General features: G+C 45.1%; 1 protein-coding gene across 10 annotated transcripts in view; it reads right to left on the bottom strand.

Moving 5' to 3' along the window:
• The window catches only part of LOC106581254 (neurofibromin), a 104,245-nt gene that overhangs the window by 76,641 nt on the left and 10,444 nt on the right, over positions 1-17,160 (bottom strand). For all 10 annotated transcript variants that reach the window (XR_006761013.1, XR_001323054.2, XM_014163191.2 and 7 more), the window contains 26 exons: positions 16,455-16,598; positions 16,186-16,269; positions 14,818-15,008; positions 13,179-13,285; positions 13,018-13,085; positions 8,989-9,064; positions 8,644-8,801; positions 8,385-8,558; positions 7,908-8,036; positions 7,721-7,795; positions 7,455-7,586; positions 7,163-7,300; positions 5,438-5,551; positions 5,200-5,279; positions 4,924-5,047; positions 4,425-4,671; positions 4,242-4,315; positions 4,063-4,146; positions 3,548-3,940; positions 3,167-3,306; positions 2,960-3,082; positions 2,304-2,504; positions 1,874-2,055; positions 1,433-1,644; positions 1,025-1,186; positions 810-913 (listed from right to left, as the gene is read on the bottom strand). Coding sequence is in view for 8 of the 10 variants with exons in the window: in XM_014163191.2 (XP_014018666.1) it covers positions 810-913; positions 1,025-1,186; positions 1,433-1,644; positions 1,874-2,055; positions 2,304-2,504; positions 2,960-3,082; positions 3,167-3,306; positions 3,548-3,940; positions 4,063-4,146; positions 4,242-4,315; positions 4,425-4,671; positions 4,924-5,047; positions 5,200-5,279; positions 5,438-5,551; positions 7,163-7,300; positions 7,455-7,586; positions 7,721-7,795; positions 7,908-8,036; positions 8,385-8,558; positions 8,644-8,801; positions 8,989-9,064; positions 13,018-13,085; positions 13,179-13,285; positions 14,818-15,008; positions 16,186-16,269; positions 16,455-16,598 (3,716 nt within the window). In the remaining 2 variants the exon portion in view is untranslated. The remainder of the gene's footprint in view (positions 1-809; positions 914-1,024; positions 1,187-1,432; positions 1,645-1,873; positions 2,056-2,303; positions 2,505-2,959; positions 3,083-3,166; positions 3,307-3,547; positions 3,941-4,062; positions 4,147-4,241; positions 4,316-4,424; positions 4,672-4,923; positions 5,048-5,199; positions 5,280-5,437; positions 5,552-7,162; positions 7,301-7,454; positions 7,587-7,720; positions 7,796-7,907; positions 8,037-8,384; positions 8,559-8,643; positions 8,802-8,988; positions 9,065-13,017; positions 13,086-13,178; positions 13,286-14,817; positions 15,009-16,185; positions 16,270-16,454; positions 16,599-17,160) is intronic.

Genomic DNA, 17,160 nt, shown 5'->3' with positions numbered 1-17,160 from the left:
CAAACTCAGTGCCTCTTTGCTTGACATCATGGGAAAATCAAAAGAAATCAGCCAAGATCTCAGAAAAATAATTGTAGACCTCCACAAGTCTGGTTCATCCTTGGGAGCAATTTCCAAACGCCTCAAGGTACCACATTCATCTGTACAAACAATAGTATGCAAGTATAAACACCATGGGACCACACAGCCGTCATACCGCTCAGGAAGGAGATGCGTTCTGTCTCCTAGAGATGATCGTACTTTGGTGCGAAAAGTGCAAATCAATCCCAGAACAGCAGCAAAGGACCTTGTGAAGATGCTGGAGGAAACGGGTACAAAAGTATCTATATCCACAGTAAAATGAGTCCTATATCGACATAACCTAAAAGGCCGCTCAGCAAGGAAGAAGCCACTGCTCCAAAACCACCATTAAAAAAGCCAGACTACGGTTTGCAACTGCATATGGGGACAAAGATTGTACTTTTTGGAGAAATGTCCTCTGGTCTGATGAAACAAAAAGGTCTCGAATGGTTGGGTCAGCTATTGGGGAACCTTGGAGGGTTCGGGTTCACGTTTTTTGGCCTGGTGGGAGATCTGTCAACGTGCCCTTGAGCAGGGATTTGACCATGGATGCTTCTGTGTGTCGCTCTGAATGGGAGTCTGTTGGATGACTGGTATGATGTAGTTGTTGAGCAGCTTCACTGCAAGTATATTGTATGTTTCAGATATTCAATAAAAATGGTTACCCCTAAAATTGCTCAAATCGACATGCTATCCTTTACCACCACACCAAGCTACCAGTGTGGAATGCTTCCAGTTAATGTTCCTACCTGGTTGTGTCCACCTCAAAGCTGATGCTGTGCCACTCTGGGGTGGTGACGACCCCTTTAAGTAGAGGCTCCAGGAGCTTCTGTAGGTACGCCGCCCCGTACACCTGACACAGAGAATTTCAACATTAAAATGCATTTAACATTCCAGGCTTGGTGCGAGTGCTTCAGGTTCTACCATTTAAAATTGTCTGTATGGGAGAGAAATGTGGCTTTACCTTGAAACAGAAGGTCATGATTTTACTGGCCAGGCTGTTGCCTCTGAAGAGAGTTTGCATGGAGTCAGCCAGCTCCACCTCCTTGGAGAACATGTTCCACAGCAGCTGATACAGCAGGTGGCGAGAGTCAAACAGTGTCACCAACACACGGGCCAGCTCGTCCTGAAGAAGACACAGGAGGACACACGAACATGTTTCAACCACTTTCTAGAACTACTGCCTCACATTCTCATACTTGCACAGGGGTGGCAAACCCTTTTCCTGGAGAGCTACAGGACATGCAGGCGTTTGCTCCAGCCTTGCACTAACGTCTAACTAATGTCTGATTCTAGAAATAAATCAGGTTTGTTATTGTAGTGCTCGTCATTGTGAAGGTTAGTCACCCAAAAGGCTGTGTTTCGTACATACCCATTGGGATCCTGGCACCACATTGGCCAGTGCCATGGCGATGGGCAGCTCTCCCTGGTCTCCCATCATGGTGACCAGCTCTACCAGCCTTTCGAAGCGGTCTGCCAGCACCGTCTCTGCTAGTGTGTCAAACTCTGTCCCCTGCTGGAGGATCTTAGTCAGAACCTCCATGAAGGTGGCCCGTGTCTGCAGGTCCTTATGGTAGCCCAGACCTGGAGAAGGATGGATGGAGGGGGAGGAGAGAGAGACGGATAGAGAGATAGAGAGACAGAGAGGTGGCACAAGAGAAAGATTAAGGGTGGCAGAGGATACAGGGACATTATAATTGAGGTTTGATTGTTCATTTCGGAAGCTATGGTCCTTGGTAGATGGATGGACTAACATTATAGCTTTCCTGACACTATAAAAAGGTGGAGAAATACTACTGCTACAGTAGATCACCGATAGAGTGCATGAGTCCGCTGTCCACGTTGGCGTTGAGGAGGTTGGACATGGCCAGGACAGTACAGTGTCTGAGGGAGGCCAGGCGTCGAGACATGCCCCTCTTCCTCCCAACCACCGGCTGGCCATCATCTTCCACCTCACTGCAGTCATTCAGCAGGTTCATGAACAGGGTAAAGTACCTGGGTACAGAGGGTAAAGCAGGGTTCAGAACACTTAACAGGCAGTTTGAATTCAAATTATGTGCACATTTAAGTTAATGTATTCCTTTACTTCTATACAGAAAACACAGTTTATTTTGCGTGTGGAAATGTTACAGCATGCACAGTAAACAGAAAGCTGAAGAGCAGCAACAGATAACTAAGTCTCTCTGGATTAGAGCGTCAGCTACATGACTAAAAGGTATATGAGTAAAGCATATTGTAGTTACTTGAGGAAGAGCTGGGACTTGGCCTCCATCAGCTCCACTCCGTCTCCCTCCTCAGGCTGTAGAGGCAGGCCAGCTAACAGAGACACCACCGCCTCCATACTGGCCTGGTCCAGGTCTCTGGTCAGACACTTGATATCGTCATCAGCAGCCTGGTTGGAGGTGCCCATCACCCAGTCTGTCAGGTACTCCACCATCTTGTTCCTGGCAGACGTGGTGAGGGGTTGAATTAACAAAAATTTTACTTAAAGTGGTTAATTAATGGTAGCGTTTAAAGGGAAGGAAAAAAAGTGATGTATATACCCATTGATTCTTGAAGAACATAACTTAGAAATGCCTCATGAGCTTAGTTCAACTGTCATACCTCATCAGAACCCCAAATATACACTTGTTTTACTCCAACGTTTGTAAACAAAGTAAATGTAAACAAACACTATATAGCCTCAAAGCATTGTTAAAACTAGAATTTTTATATCAGGTTTCGTCATTCTATAGCCACGTATGTTAATTTGAGAGTATTTATATTTCTCCAGCCCCATCCAACTTTTTTGTATTGTTTGAACTGCTGACTGAAGCTTTAAGTAGCATTTAGCTAGTTTGGCTAGCGTTAAGCTAGAGTTTAGGTCTATCCAGGAGGGAGTGCCGTCTCTGTCGCACACCTGAACTTCATCTCCTGGCAGAAGGACAGGTCGTCTCGTCTCTCCATCATCACCTCCACCAGCTGGCACAGCTTGGTCTTCATCTGGATGGCATGCAACGTGTTACCGAGGATACGCACGTACCTGGGGGTGAGATGAGACCCAATAAGGTCCTGAAGATTGACAACTGATTGGGTATTTCATAAGCCGTGAGTGTTTGTCTCTCACCTGACCAGGTTGAGCATCATGGTCTCTATGCTGGCCTGTCCCAGGTGCTCTGAGCTGCCCTCAGCATGGTTATCCAGTAGGTTCTTCATGATGGCAATGGTCTGCTCCACAAACTGGGTGTTAGTGTCATTGATGGGGACCTGCAAGGGCAGAGACAAATTAATGAAATCAGTTTTAACTACATTCCTGCTAATGTCAACAAATCAGTTTTATAATGAACTAATGAAATTCGACAACAACAGCGCAGGCAGGGCTCTATGCTGCAATCAGCAAAAAAAGTCACCATCGCCTTATAAAACACCCCAGAATGATTTTCTACGCTAATACAATTCAAATCATTTATTAACGTGCCCCATCCTCCTCCGCAGCCCATCCACTCACCGGCCCCTGTGTGTCGAAGAAGCGTCCGATGCTGATCCTGAGCTTGTTGAAGAGCATGTGGTAGAGGACCGGGCTGAGCTCCAGCCCCAGCAGCTCCTTGACATTGGTGCGGACGTGCAGACCCACCCTCTCATGACCACATACCAGCAGGACCAGCAGGCGGTCCAGGAACCTGCCCAGGGGGGCTTCAGTGGAGGAAGAGGAGGAGCAGGTGGCTGAGGCTCCAGCTGCAGCGTTGGAGACCTCACAGACGCCCACAGAGACCATGGAGTACTTGCGTTCGCTCATGGGGCCCATGGGGGGGCTGTAGGTGGTGGGGCCACAGGGCTTGCTGTGCTGGGACAGACACACCCCGCCCAGAGCACACAGGAAGCCTGTCATGTTGATCCACTCCTGCAGGGGGAGACAAAGGGGGTAGAGTTTGGAGCAATGGTCCCCTGTATTATTCTTTTTTATAATTTAAAAAAAAATTAACGGTGAAACACACCCAAATCTTAAAATGTAAGTGCTCATACCTGACCATCCTCCACCTTGTTTTTGGGAAAGTTCAGAATCTGTTTGGTGTCCTGCTCCCATTTTGCATGCGTGTCCTCCCATGCCTGGGGTGAGACATGGAAACAAGGGATAAGTCACTAATACTGGAGGGATGTAAGCAAGGATAAACTGTATTTAATGTTTCTCTATTCTTTCACACCTCAGTGTTTCCTGCAGTGGGGTGCTCTATCCTTCTCAACAAGGCCATCACTCTCTTCTGCAGGGTGGAGCGTCCTACCAAACAGAGAAACACATAGGGGAGTCATTGTCTGAAACCGTTGGCCTGTATAGTGACTCTCAGAGCATGTTATAGTGGTCTACAAAACATAGCGTTTTTACTGACCGGTGGCCATTATGTTGCTGACGGAAGCGAACTCTGTGAAGGTGGCGTAGTTGGGCAGGATGTTCTGGACGAGGACCTCGTCAGCGGAAGAGCGGATGTCAGCCTCCTCACACAGGTGTCTGAAGCAGGACATGGCCACCAGCACGGCCTCGGCGTCAGGGCTCCACAGAAACATGTATAAACACACCTCCAGTTTGGTCTGGGCCTGTCTGCAGATGGGGATTCCACTGCCCTGCGTGGCACACTCCTGGACGAGCAGAGAGGAATTAGACACGTCCAACACACATTTAGACATGTCCAACACATGTATTTGACTTTTATAACTGCAAAACACTCCGGACAGTTTTCCAGACCTAAGCCTAGTCCTAGACTTAAACATTATTTTGAATGGAGATTCTCTAGTGAACGTGCTTTTTAGTTCAGAACTAGGCTTAATCTGTGTCTGGGAAACTAGCCCTCATTGGTTATTCTCATGTGAGGTTAGAGTCCCTGACCTCACCTTGTTCTTTAGGAGGAACTTGTTCCTGCAGATAAGGATCTCCCTCAGCCACTTCAACACCTCTGTACTGTTCACCATCTGGTGACCAATCAGCTTCTTACAGATCAGGAAGAGAACCAGGGAGCTGCAATGGGATAGGCCGGTGTTAGAGCCCAATGGAATCTCAACACCCACCCCTAAAGACTGTGACTACTACTGAATCCATGACCAGTGTGTCTGTCTACATGGATTATCTCTGGACTGAAAAGCCCCCAGAACTAAACCATGTCCTTGTACCTGATGTCCCAGAAGGTTTCAATGGGGGCCTCAGGGTTCCACAGCTCAATGGTCTCAGGCAGGTGCAGCACCAGCAGAGCCTGGGCAGGGAGAGACAGAGACAGATAGGGAGAAATGTGCCTTACTTGAAGTTGATAATTCAATGCTAGGGAATAGAATTGAAGTGGACAGAATGAGAAAGAATAAAGAAGCAGAGTAGATGGAGTGAGAGTAAGAGAGAGGAGGAGTGTAAACTGACCTCCATGGCCTCCTGGGAAAGCTGGGCTGTATTGGCCAAGGGCACCAGCTGCACCAGGCCTGCAATCAGCTCTGCTGTGCTGCTCTGGGTCTCCTGAGCCTGCTTCCCTGGGTTCTACAACACACACAATGTTAAACATGCATGTATGGGTGAACGCAAGGGCGGAGAGGAAATCAAACCATACACACAAGTGGAAGGGAGGGTGATTAACTATTCAAACAGAATCTAGGGACATTGTCTCAGTATGTACAGTTGAAGTCGGAAGTTTACTTACACCTTAGCCAAATACATTTAAACTCAGGTTGTTCACAATTCCTGACATTTAATCCTAGTAAAAAGTCAGTTTTAAGTCAGTTAGGATCACCAGTTTGTTTTAAGAATGTGAAATGTCAGAACAATATAGGAGAGAATTATTTATTTCAGCTTTTATTTCTTTCATCACATTCCCAGTGGGTCAGAAGTTTACGTACACTCAATTAGCATTTGGTAGCATTGCCTTTAAATTGTTTAACTTGGGTCAAACGTTTTGGGTAGCCTTCCACAACCTTCCCACAATAAGTTGGGTGAATTTTGGACCATTCCTCCTGACAGAGCTGGTGTAACTGTGTCAGGTTTGTAGGCCTCCTTGCTCGCACACGCTTTTTCAGTTCTGCCCACACATTTTCTATAGGATTGAGCTCAGGGCTTTGTGATGGCCACTCCAATACCTTGACTTTGTTGTCCTTAAGCCGTTTTGCCACAACTTTGGAAGTATGCTTGGGGTCAATGTCCATTTGGGAGACCCATTTGCGACCAAGCTTTAACTTCCTGGCTGATGTCTTGAGATGTTGCTTCAATATATCCACATAATTTTCCTACCTCATGATGCCATCTATTTTGTGAAGTGCACCAGTCCCTCCTGCAGAAAAGCACCCCCGCAACATGATGCTACCACCCCCGTGCTTCACGGTTGGGATGGTGTTCTTCGGCTTGCAAGCCTCCCCATTTATACTCCAAACATAACAATGGTCATTATGGCCAAACAGTTCTATTTTTGTTTCATCAGACCAGAGGACATTTCTCCAAAAAGTACGATCTTTGTCCCCATGTGCAGTTGCAAACCGTAGTCTGGCTTTTTTTAATGGTGGTTTTGGAGCAGTGGCTTCTTCCTTGCTGAGTGGCCTTTCAGGTTATGTCGATATAGGACTCATTTTACTGTGTATATAGATACTTTTGTACCCGTTTCCTCGAGGATCTTCACAAGGTCCTTTGCTGTTGTTCTGGGATTGTTTGCACTTTTCGCACCAAGGTACATTCATCTCAAGGAGACAGAACTCGTCTCCTTCCTGAGTGGTATGACAGCTGCGTGGTCCCATGGTGTTTATACTTGTGTACTATTGTTTGTACAGATAAATGTGGAACCTTCAGGCGTTTGGAAATTGGGATGAACCAGACTTGTGGAGGTCTTGGCTGATTTATTTTGATTTTCCCATGATGTCAAGCAAAGAGGCACTGAGTTTGAAGGTAGGCCTTGAAATACATCCACAGGTACACCTCCAATTGACTCAAATGATGTCAGTTAGCCTATCAGAAGCTTCTAAGTTTCAAAGTAGATGTCCGAACCGACTTGCCAAAACTATAGTTTGTGAAATTTGTGGAGTGGGTGAAAAACACATTTTAATGACTCCAACCTGAGTATGTAAACTTCTGACTTGGACTGTATGTGGTGGTTAGTGTCAGACGTACGTGCAGCATGAGTTTGGGGTCAGCGTGGATGAGTTTGACCAGGGCGAGGAGGAGGCACTTGTAGCTGCGTGTGTCCAGGTCTGTGGTTTTCTCTTTGAACTTAAGGCTGGTGGTCATCTTCTCTTTAAATGACAGACTCTGTCAGAGAGAGAAGTTGTAACTTCAGCTGTAGCTAACACATACTTTTCCTAAGAGGTTGGCTTACACAGGAAAACAAAAGTTAAGTGGGTTTCAAACGATTGGTGTGAAAGTGAGTGTGAATGTGCGCATGTGTGTGTGGTCCCTTTCTCACCGATGTCAAGCGTAGTGGGGCGTGTGTGTGAAGGCCTTGCATCACTCGGCTCAGAGTGTCTGAAAACATTAGTCGCAGCTCGCCAGAGTAGCAGTACACTGCATCAATCTTAGGCCACCAGTCCAGATCAGACTAAAGGACGAAGAGGATAGAAGATCATTAATATTGCACTGCTATGGGAAAGGCCAATGAGATCAACACCGTCCTATCAAATGTACTTCGACTGAATTTGGTAGTAAGTGGTAGTGGAGACAGTACACACTTACATTGGTGATGATTCTGTGCAGAGAGTTGACCAGGACAAAGTGAAAGGTAGAGGGGGAGGCAGAGGCCAAACAGACCTGAGGAGATTGTCTTTATTAATGTTTCGTCAAAAAAGCCGCTTTGACACTGAGGCATCATTCAGACATGGTCTGCACATTTTCTGCCAATGCGCTGAGCAGACTGACTGACCTTAAAGTGCTGATTGTTGTGAGGGTTGATACGGAAACAGGAGACGAAACAGTCGATCATGAGGTCCACGTCTGCGTTCTGGCTGCCTGCCCCGCGAGAGAAGGGCTTGGTGGGGTTGAAGAGCAGGGCCTGATGGGATAGATAGGAGGCGGCTGTATGTGACCGTCTGCAATATTCCAAATCAACCAATTTCCCAATTAACCCTAACGCAAGGGGCTTTGTGAAGGTCTGAGAGGATTGGATAGGTATTAGCTTCATAGCGGTAGCACTAGCACAAAAGTTGCACTATAAAAGTCTAAGGGGTAGCCGTAGGCATATCAATCATGGTTTACCGTTCAGGACGTTGTAGAATGTTCTATACAGAAAGGACATTGTCAATTTTACTCCACGACTGGAATGACGAACACAAAACCCAGACACCACTGCTGTAGTGTTCCCTAGCCCCCAGAGGGCGACAGAGTGTTTAGTTTATCTGACCTTGAGGTCCACCACGATGGACTGCACCAGGAGGAAGATGCCCGAGTGGTCCTCCCAGTTGATGTAGGTGGAGGCCTTGCACAGTTTGACACAGGCGATAGCTGCACTCTCTGTTAGTTGCTTGCTGCCCCCCTGGCCTGTTAGGGCCTTCCTCAAGCTCTCCAGGAACAGCTTCTGTAACAAGAGAGAGAAAGCAACTATCAGCCACACTACCTATTTAATCCCAGTGTGTGTGTGTGTGTGTACGCTCTCATCTCACCTTGTTGGCCTTGCTCTCCTCCACCACCTCTCGGGAGATGATGTGTGTGATCTCGGGACAGAGGATAAGGAGGATGATCTGTAGAGGCCACACCGCTGCCTTCCTCTTGGCACTCTCCGCAAAGCTGTCCACCAGGTCAAACAGCCTCTCCGCAGCATCTAAAGGGCGTGCCAGACAGACGAGTGAGATAGCCCTTAACTCATCATACTTCTTATTTATCGTCCTGATCTGTTCCCTACAGTCCCTTTGAGACTGAAAATGTCACATACATTTTTTTTTAAGTGCATGTAATGATAGCATCTGCATTGTGTTTCAGTCCAATACAAGGCTATTGAGAATACTGACCTGCCATGTCTGTCTGTGGTCTCTGGTAGAGCATGGTAAACTCATCAGGGTAGTTCTCCACCCAGTTCCAAAAGGCCTGGGGAGGAACACAAATATTTAGCACTGTCCACTCTAGAATGGGACAGGAGCTATGTTTCCATGAACTTGTCCAGTGATTTATTGGCGACAGTTAGAACGTTTGAATAGAAAATACAGTGGATTCGGAAAGTATTCAGACCCCTTGACTTTTTCCACCTTTTGTTACATTGCAGCCTTATTCTTAAAATTGAATTTTTTGTATTTTTTAAAATCCCGTCTCAATCTACACACAATACCCCATAATGACAAAGCAAAAACAGGCTTAGATTTTTTTTGCATGGTGGTGGCAGCAATGGAAGGATGATCAACAAAGGGTCTGAATACTTATGTAAATAAAGGTATTTCTGCTTTTTAATTTTAATAAATTTGCAAAAAATTGTATTTCATCAATTTTAGAATAAGGCTGTAATGTAACAAAATGTGGAAAAAGTCAAAGGGTCTGAATACTTTCCGAAGCCACAGTAGATCAATTGTCTGCTACGGTGCATTTCCATCCAACTGTCTTTTGTCGATAAAAACAGCTGGACATAATGACGTCACACCAACAAACAGAAGAAGTTTTTGCAAAAACCTAGTGTTGAATAAACATGTTTCCATTATCCCATCATGACGTTGGCCTGTGGGTAAGGTTTATGACCCCCCATAAATACCTTTCTCCCTTTCCTCTCTTGACCCTACTGAAGGACTCTTGAAAAGCCTTTGTTAAACATAGAGTCGGGGAACATCAAAAGGTGGGGGGAAAGGAACCATATTTCGGTAATCAAACCAGTTGAAAATATGCGTTGGTATTTAATGAATATGATGTCATTATGCGTTGGTATTTAATGAATATGATGTCATCTGAGACATTCTTATTAATGATAGGATGACAAACTGTATTCTGGAAAGTCTACACATTCTAGTTATCAGATTCACATGGAATTGTTGTGCAATTTAAAAGTTGAAATATGAAACTATTTGTGAAAAGATTAAATGTAATCTTAGCATCCAAATGAGAGAATTGGGTTTTCATAAGGTTAGAGCTCTGCTCAATCAGTGGCCCGCCCCTGTGAAGAGACATTGGTTATAAACTATGAAACACACCCTTCTCTCCCTCCACTATATAAGCCCTTTACGAAAATATAACTTTCTGTTCCGAGTACGCGAGGCCTGCAGCCTCACGTTAAAAAGACTCAGATAATAAGCTGTTCTGAGTACGCGAGGCCTGCAGCCTCACGTTAAAAGGACTCAGATAATAAGCTGTTCTGAGTACGCGAGGCCTGCAGCCTCACGTTAAAAGGACTCAGATAATAAGCTGTTCCGAGTACGCGAGGCCTGCAGCCTCACGTTAAAAGGACTCAGATAATAAGCTGTTCCGAGTACGCGAGGCCTGCAGCCTCTGCGTTAAAAGGGCGAATAACTTGCTGTTCCGGGTACATTAGGGCGACAGTCCGATGTCAGAAGGATTCAGATAATAAGCTGTTCCGAGGGCGTGACTACAACGGTTCCACGTTAAAAGGACAAACATGTCAACTTCAGAACTAAGCCAACCTCAGCGTGAGCTTTGGTTGCGAATGGTATGAACTTTGAACTCTTATTCACTACAGAAATGATACCTCCTAGCCATTGAGTTAGCAGCGGCCGCTGTAAACGTGGGCTAGGAAACGACGGACAAAGGATCTCTTCTAACAAACAACACGACACTGCCAAGTAACCTGTTTACCACCAGAGACACTTAAATGGACAAGGAAGATCTCTGTACGACCAACCTACCGAAGCGCAGCTCAGAGTAAATATTTATTGCATTTTCCTTTTCCAAATGGGCGGTTATTTAGAATGCATAAGATTCTGTATTTACGATAGCATAGCTTCTCCCTTTGTTCTTCAGTCCTCCCGCGCTTTCATTCAAGCCCAACCCCCTCTCTTTGTGTAAGCAGTCGTCATACAGGTTCCGTCCCCCAGGGACGTTTTCTTGTAGGACATAATTAGTAATCAATGGATGATCCATTCTGTGTATATGTAATTCAATGTGATTAGTTAGATATTTAGTAAATAAACGGTTAGCCAGGGTTCATGAAGATAACCAAGAATTTACGATGTTCAGATGAGACTGAAATAAGGTGACGATTAATATTGACTGCTATTGAGGTAAAATATTACTAGGTCTTTAAGAGTTTATTCGGAAGATAACAGCTCTATAAACACTCTTTCGTGGTGCCCCGACTTTCTAGTTAATTACATTTACATGATTAGCTCAATCAGGTAATATTAATTACAGAGAAAGGATTTTATAGAATAGCATGTCATATCACTTAATCCGGCATAACCAAAGACACGACAATCCATTTAGGCAAATTGCACATTAAGAAATTGGCGACAGCCTGTATTCCCTCCCACCCATTTGTTCCATGTCTCAGGTAGCCTGCAAAAGCCAGCATGGATAGAATGCAAGAATTTACTAATATATGCCATAGTCTAATAATTCCTATGTGCCAATGTATTGTCATGGTCCGTGCCATGATGAACCTTGCACTCCTGTAGATCTGAAATAATTGGATAGTAAAACTTGCATTCAGCCAACTATAAAGTCGAAACAATCAGGCATTCTTCAAAGTCAGGACAGTGCTCTGCGTACCGTCAACACTATTCGGCAATCAACATTTATCTGAAAAACATTGTTTCTATCATCATTTGTCGCAATAAGTTTTAAAACATTGTCGATCTTTAGAGCATTTTTCCTATAGCTACCGTTTCTTTACACATTTCAATATTTTTCCCAATAAACCTGGATCGATGGAAACCGGCATAGTGATGTCCTCAAAGTGGAAAATTGTATTTTAAACATTTCACCAGCAGACAAGAGGTGGCAGTAGTGAATAACATGAATAATACACTACATGGTCAATGGTATATGGACACCTGCTCGTCAAACATCTCATTCTAAAATCATGGGCATTAATATGGAGTTGGTCCCCCCTTTGCTACTATAACAGCCTCCACTCTTCTGGGAAGGCTTTCCACAAGATGTTCAAACACTGCTGCGGAAACTTGCTTCCATTCAGCACCAAGAGCATTATTGAGGTTGGGCACTGATGTTGGAGGATAAGGCCTGGCTCGCAGTTGGCGTTCCAATTCATCCCAAAGGTGTTCGATGGGGTTGAGGTCAGGGCTCTGTGCAGGCCAGTCAAGATCTCCCACACCGATCTCAACAAACCATTTCTGTATGGACCTTGCTTTGTGCATGGGGGCATTGTCATGCTGAAACAGGAAAGGGCCTTCTCCAAACTGTTGCCACAAAATTGGAAGCACAGAATCGTCTAGAATGTCATTGTATGCTGTAGCGTTAAGATTTCCCTTCACTGGAACTAAGGGGCCTAGCACGAACCATGAAAAACAGCACCCAGACCATTATTCCTCCTCCACCAAACTGTACAGTTGACACTACGCATTGGGGCAGGTAGCATTTTCCTGGCATCCACCAAACCCAGATTCATCAGTCGGACTGCCAGATGGTGAAGCGTGATTCATCACTCCAGAGAACACGTTTCCACTGCTCCAGAGTCCAATGGTGGAGAGCTTTACACCACTCCAGCCGACGCTTGGCATTGTGCATGGGGATCTTAGGCTTGTGTGCAGCTGCTCGGCCATTGAAACCCATTTCATGAATCTCCAGACATCAGTTATCGTGCTGACGTTGCTTCCAGAGGCAGTTTGGAACTCAGTAGTGAGTGATGCAACCAAAGACAGACAAGTTTTTACACACTACGCACTTCAGCACTCAGTGGTCCCGTTCTGTGAGCTTGTGGCCCATCACTTCGTGGCTCATCGGTCAGCAACTGGTGTGGCTGAAATAGCCAAATCCACTGATTTGAAGGGGTATCCACATATCTTTGGCCATGTAGTATATAATAATACACCAACTTAATAAACACAAAACAGCAGCACTGAATATAAATATATTGGTGCACAAACCTTTTCCAAACTGTTAATGACGGCAAGTTGGGCAGGTTTCTTCAGGGCTTTGAATTTTAATACCGTTTCTGAGAGGATGTAGTAAAAAGTAATAGAGTATTAGCAAAAAAGTATAAAAAAAACAGTATGACATAAAAGGAATTGAGTGAGTGAGTAGCTACCTTGGAGCAGTCTTTTAAGTTTGGAGCAGTCCACATTGATGTACTGCATGAGCTCTATATCATGGACATCCACAGTGTCTTCTGAGCAGACTGTCAGCTCCTGCAACCTGGGGGAGAACACAATGGATAAGGACTCTCAGACACTGCCATGGAACAAGTTCATCCAGTCAAACATGATATGCAGAGATATTATTCAGCCACAGTTTCTCAGTAGAAAAAAGGGAAAGAAGAGGGGGTGGAAGAGAGGGAAAAGAGGACAGCCTTGTTAAGGTTGCCTTTTTGACATCATCCCCTCATCATTCAAGACAGGAAACTGACATGAGTGTATCAATGATGTGAAACTTTCTGAATGTTGCTAGTCTACAGTAAACATGTTGTCCCCCACGGATGATGTATTGCTCCTTGTGTCAATTAGTGACAATTATTACAACGTATGTTGTGTGGAAAGAAATTGAATTTCTAAGTACCAAAATTATATAGGTTGTTATGGGAACCTAGTTGCTCATGAGGGGCCGCATATATGAACCACATTTCATGACAATAGCTCAAACGGGATAGGAGATATGCTTGTTCAAAGTTTAGAATTTCAGTTGATTACTATAGCACCTCCTTTAAGCCAATCCACGTAAATCTCTATGGGAAGATGTATCATTCACCCAAGTTTCTTCAAAAATCAGGCCAGTGCTGTCTGAGACATCACGTGTGACGAAGGTACAACTGTACGAATGTACTAACGAACGGAGACCTATCCACAGTCCCGTCTCCGATTTACAACGGCGCGATGTGCGGCATATGGAAGCAACAAGCGCCAATTCAAAACATGTGGAAAGACATTTAATTTGCAAGTTCCTGAAATTATATTGGTTGTTATGGGAAATGTGTTTCTTATGAGGAAATGCATGCACATAAAAAATGACATGACTGTAGCTCAAACGGGGCAGGAGATATGCTTGTTCATAATTTGGAATTTCAGTTGAATACTATAGCCCCCCTTTAGCCAATCAGTGTAATTTTGTTTCTCTATGGCAAGACGCTTTATTAATCCAAGTTTAGTAAAAATCGGGCCAGTGCTGTCTGAGATATCGTGTGTGACGAACGTACTAACGGACAGAGGAAGATCCACAGTCTCCTCCCCGATTTCATCGTGGGGGACAATTAACCTAATAGAGCTAACAGGATTCCCTGTTTTATTGTTCCATCTGAACATTGTGTAACGTTGCACCATCCTGAACATCCTGGGTGGGTAGGGAGGGAGGGATGTCCGTCATGACTGGGTTAACAGTTCATTCACAGTGACATTGTCCATGGCTGGCTGCTAAACTGAAGTGCTGAGGTATGCGAACAAGGCATAAGTAGAAAGGGGGCCTGAACAGTCTCCTCATCATTACTTCTGAAGAGATAACTTCATTTGTAATATTACACTTTTGGGAAAATTAGGTCTGGTGGAACTTTTTAAAGACAGAAATGCATTTTTCCACAAAAGATAATGTAGGTCAGTTGCCATCGACCTTGGAAGAACAACAAGGTGGGCAGGCTTTTGTCCTAGCCCTGAACTAACACATCTGATCAACTGCTCATCAACACAGTGATAGTGACAGTGAATTAGTCAGAGTCTGCAGTTCCTCAGGATCAGGGTTACCTGGTGGAGATGCGGCTGAAGACAGCGTTGAAGTTGTTGCAGCTGAGGGAGAAGAGGACCCCTGAGGCAGAGGCACGGAGCTCAGCAGCGTGCTGGTGGCCCTCGCGGTACGTGTGGATGAAGTGACAGATCTCTGGCAGCAGCTGCTTCACCAGCATGGTCTCGTCCAGACGCAGGCAGTCCTTTGATTGCTGGGAGGATTTTATTTTATTTATTAGGATCCCCATTAGCCGATGACAATGGCGACAGCTAATCTTACTGGGGTCCGACAAATAACGAAAAATAATTTACAGACAGAAGACTTTACAATTTACATACATTTAAAAACAGTAACATGTAGTGTGTGTGTGCATCTATCAGTTATACATACATGTCAGTACATACACACAAGAGGAATACAGAGAAAAAGAGAGAGAGGACGATGAGAGGAAAGGGTGTGTGTAAGCTGGCGTCTCCAGGTTCTCTGAGAAAACAATGAGTTCTTTTCAGATTATCAGTGGCAACTTCTCACATATTTTGGATTTATACAGCTGGACATGCAACACATTTATGTGGGTTAAGTGCCTTGCTCAGTGGCGCAAACACAGCATGTCCCTACCTGGGATTCACCAGTGCTCCCATTGGCTAATTTCCAAAACTACTGGAGTCAAACTGGCAGCCTCATACTTGGACAGACTGCATACAACTGCATTCCAAACCTGTAGCTCACCCATATGTAGGAAATAGTCGAACACAAAATAAGGCTACTACTTAAAAATGTAACAAAAACTCTAATTCTATGGAGAATTCCATAGCGTCCATGAGGGGAGCAGCTGGCTTCCGTCTAAGGACATGCCCTAATGAAAAACCTATACAGGAAACTCCCGGCGATCCCATTGGAGGCTGTGAAAGCACTAACTCAAGTCGAGGAAACACCTGGAAATGTAATCTTCTGCTGCAGGGTTGCAGAACTGAGGCACCGATTTCAGAAGTGAAGAGAAAGCACGAGTGAAGGAAGGGGTTTAAGTGTAGGTCTGTGTGTCTGGAAAAAGCAGAGAGATACAGAACAGGAGCATCCATGATCCATTGAATCAATGTAATACTGGCGTTGTGTTGAAAGACTTCATAGCGTTTTATAATATTGGTGCAATATTTTGAGGCCAATGGTCTTGACTGGCAATGTTCAATTCAATTCAATCAACAGAAAACTGTTTTGAGTTGGGGGAGGCCATAGGACTAATATGGGACAGGCTGGGGAAAAACTAAAATGGAGAAATGTTTATACACAACAAACACACAAGCAAGCGTAGGGGGATAGGTTAGCAGACCAACTAAATGGTGACGTAAGAAGGTATACAGTAGATGCAGACTGTATGGGGTATTCCTCACCGATGCCAGGCACTTCTCCAGTGTGTCCAGGATAATCAGCTGGGAAAGGTAGAGGTTCTTCTCAGCAGCTTCCCCGAATATCCGCTGGAGAGAGGAGGGGAGGGTAGAGGACAGGAGGAGTTATTGATTTGGCAAACACCACTTCCAGCCCTTAGCATGCATCCAAAACTTGAGTTGACTCAATACACACCTTCCAGGAGGTAGAGTTGATGACATGTAACGTGGTGATCCCCATAGCTAAAAGACACACGTAAAAAAATGCCACTTACCACGTTGTTCACATTTTTTAGTATGTTCGTGAGGCCACTGATGACGAGGGAGAACTTGTACTTAGAGATGTTGATGAGACATTCCTTGTTGTGCTCTGTGCTGACTCTGGTGTGGTTGTTCTGATGTCCCGTTTTAACCGGAAGCTAAGGAGAAAGAAGCTTAGGAAGCTAAGAAAAAAGCATGTGTCATCCTAAAGTCACAGGAGAATCTAGCCACGGGTGAAGGTATTATACAGTGGACAATATATGCAGCAGGTTTGAACAAGTCTAATAGAATTACACAAAGCCGGCCTCCCCAGTGGCACAGCAGTCTAAGGCACTGCACCGCAGTGCTTGAGGCGTCACTACAGACCCGAGATTGTCCGGGTCAGGAGGGTTTGGCAGGAAGGGATGTTCTTGTCCCATCGCGCTCTAGCGATTCCTTGTGGCGGGCCAGGCGCATGCACGCTGATTTCGGTCACCAGTTGTACTGTGTTTCCTCCGACACATTGGTGTACCTGGCTACCGGGTTAAGTGAGCAGTGTGTCAAGAAACAATGCAGCTCGACAGGGTCGTGTTTCGGAGGATGCATGGCTCTCGACCTTCGGCTCTCCCGAGTCTGTACGGGAGTTGCAGCGATGGGACAAGACTGTAACTACCAATTGGATATCACGAAATTGGGGAGGAAAAAGGGGTATAAAATCAAAAGTTTGGACACACCTACTCA

This window comes from Salmo salar, chromosome ssa20 (assembly GCF_905237065.1).
Source record: "Salmo salar chromosome ssa20, Ssal_v3.1, whole genome shotgun sequence".
In the NCBI taxonomy this organism is placed as follows: domain Eukaryota; kingdom Metazoa; phylum Chordata; class Actinopteri; order Salmoniformes; family Salmonidae; genus Salmo; species Salmo salar.
Note: the sequence above shows the minus strand (reverse complement) of the source record. Positions and strands in the feature narration are given on the sequence as shown.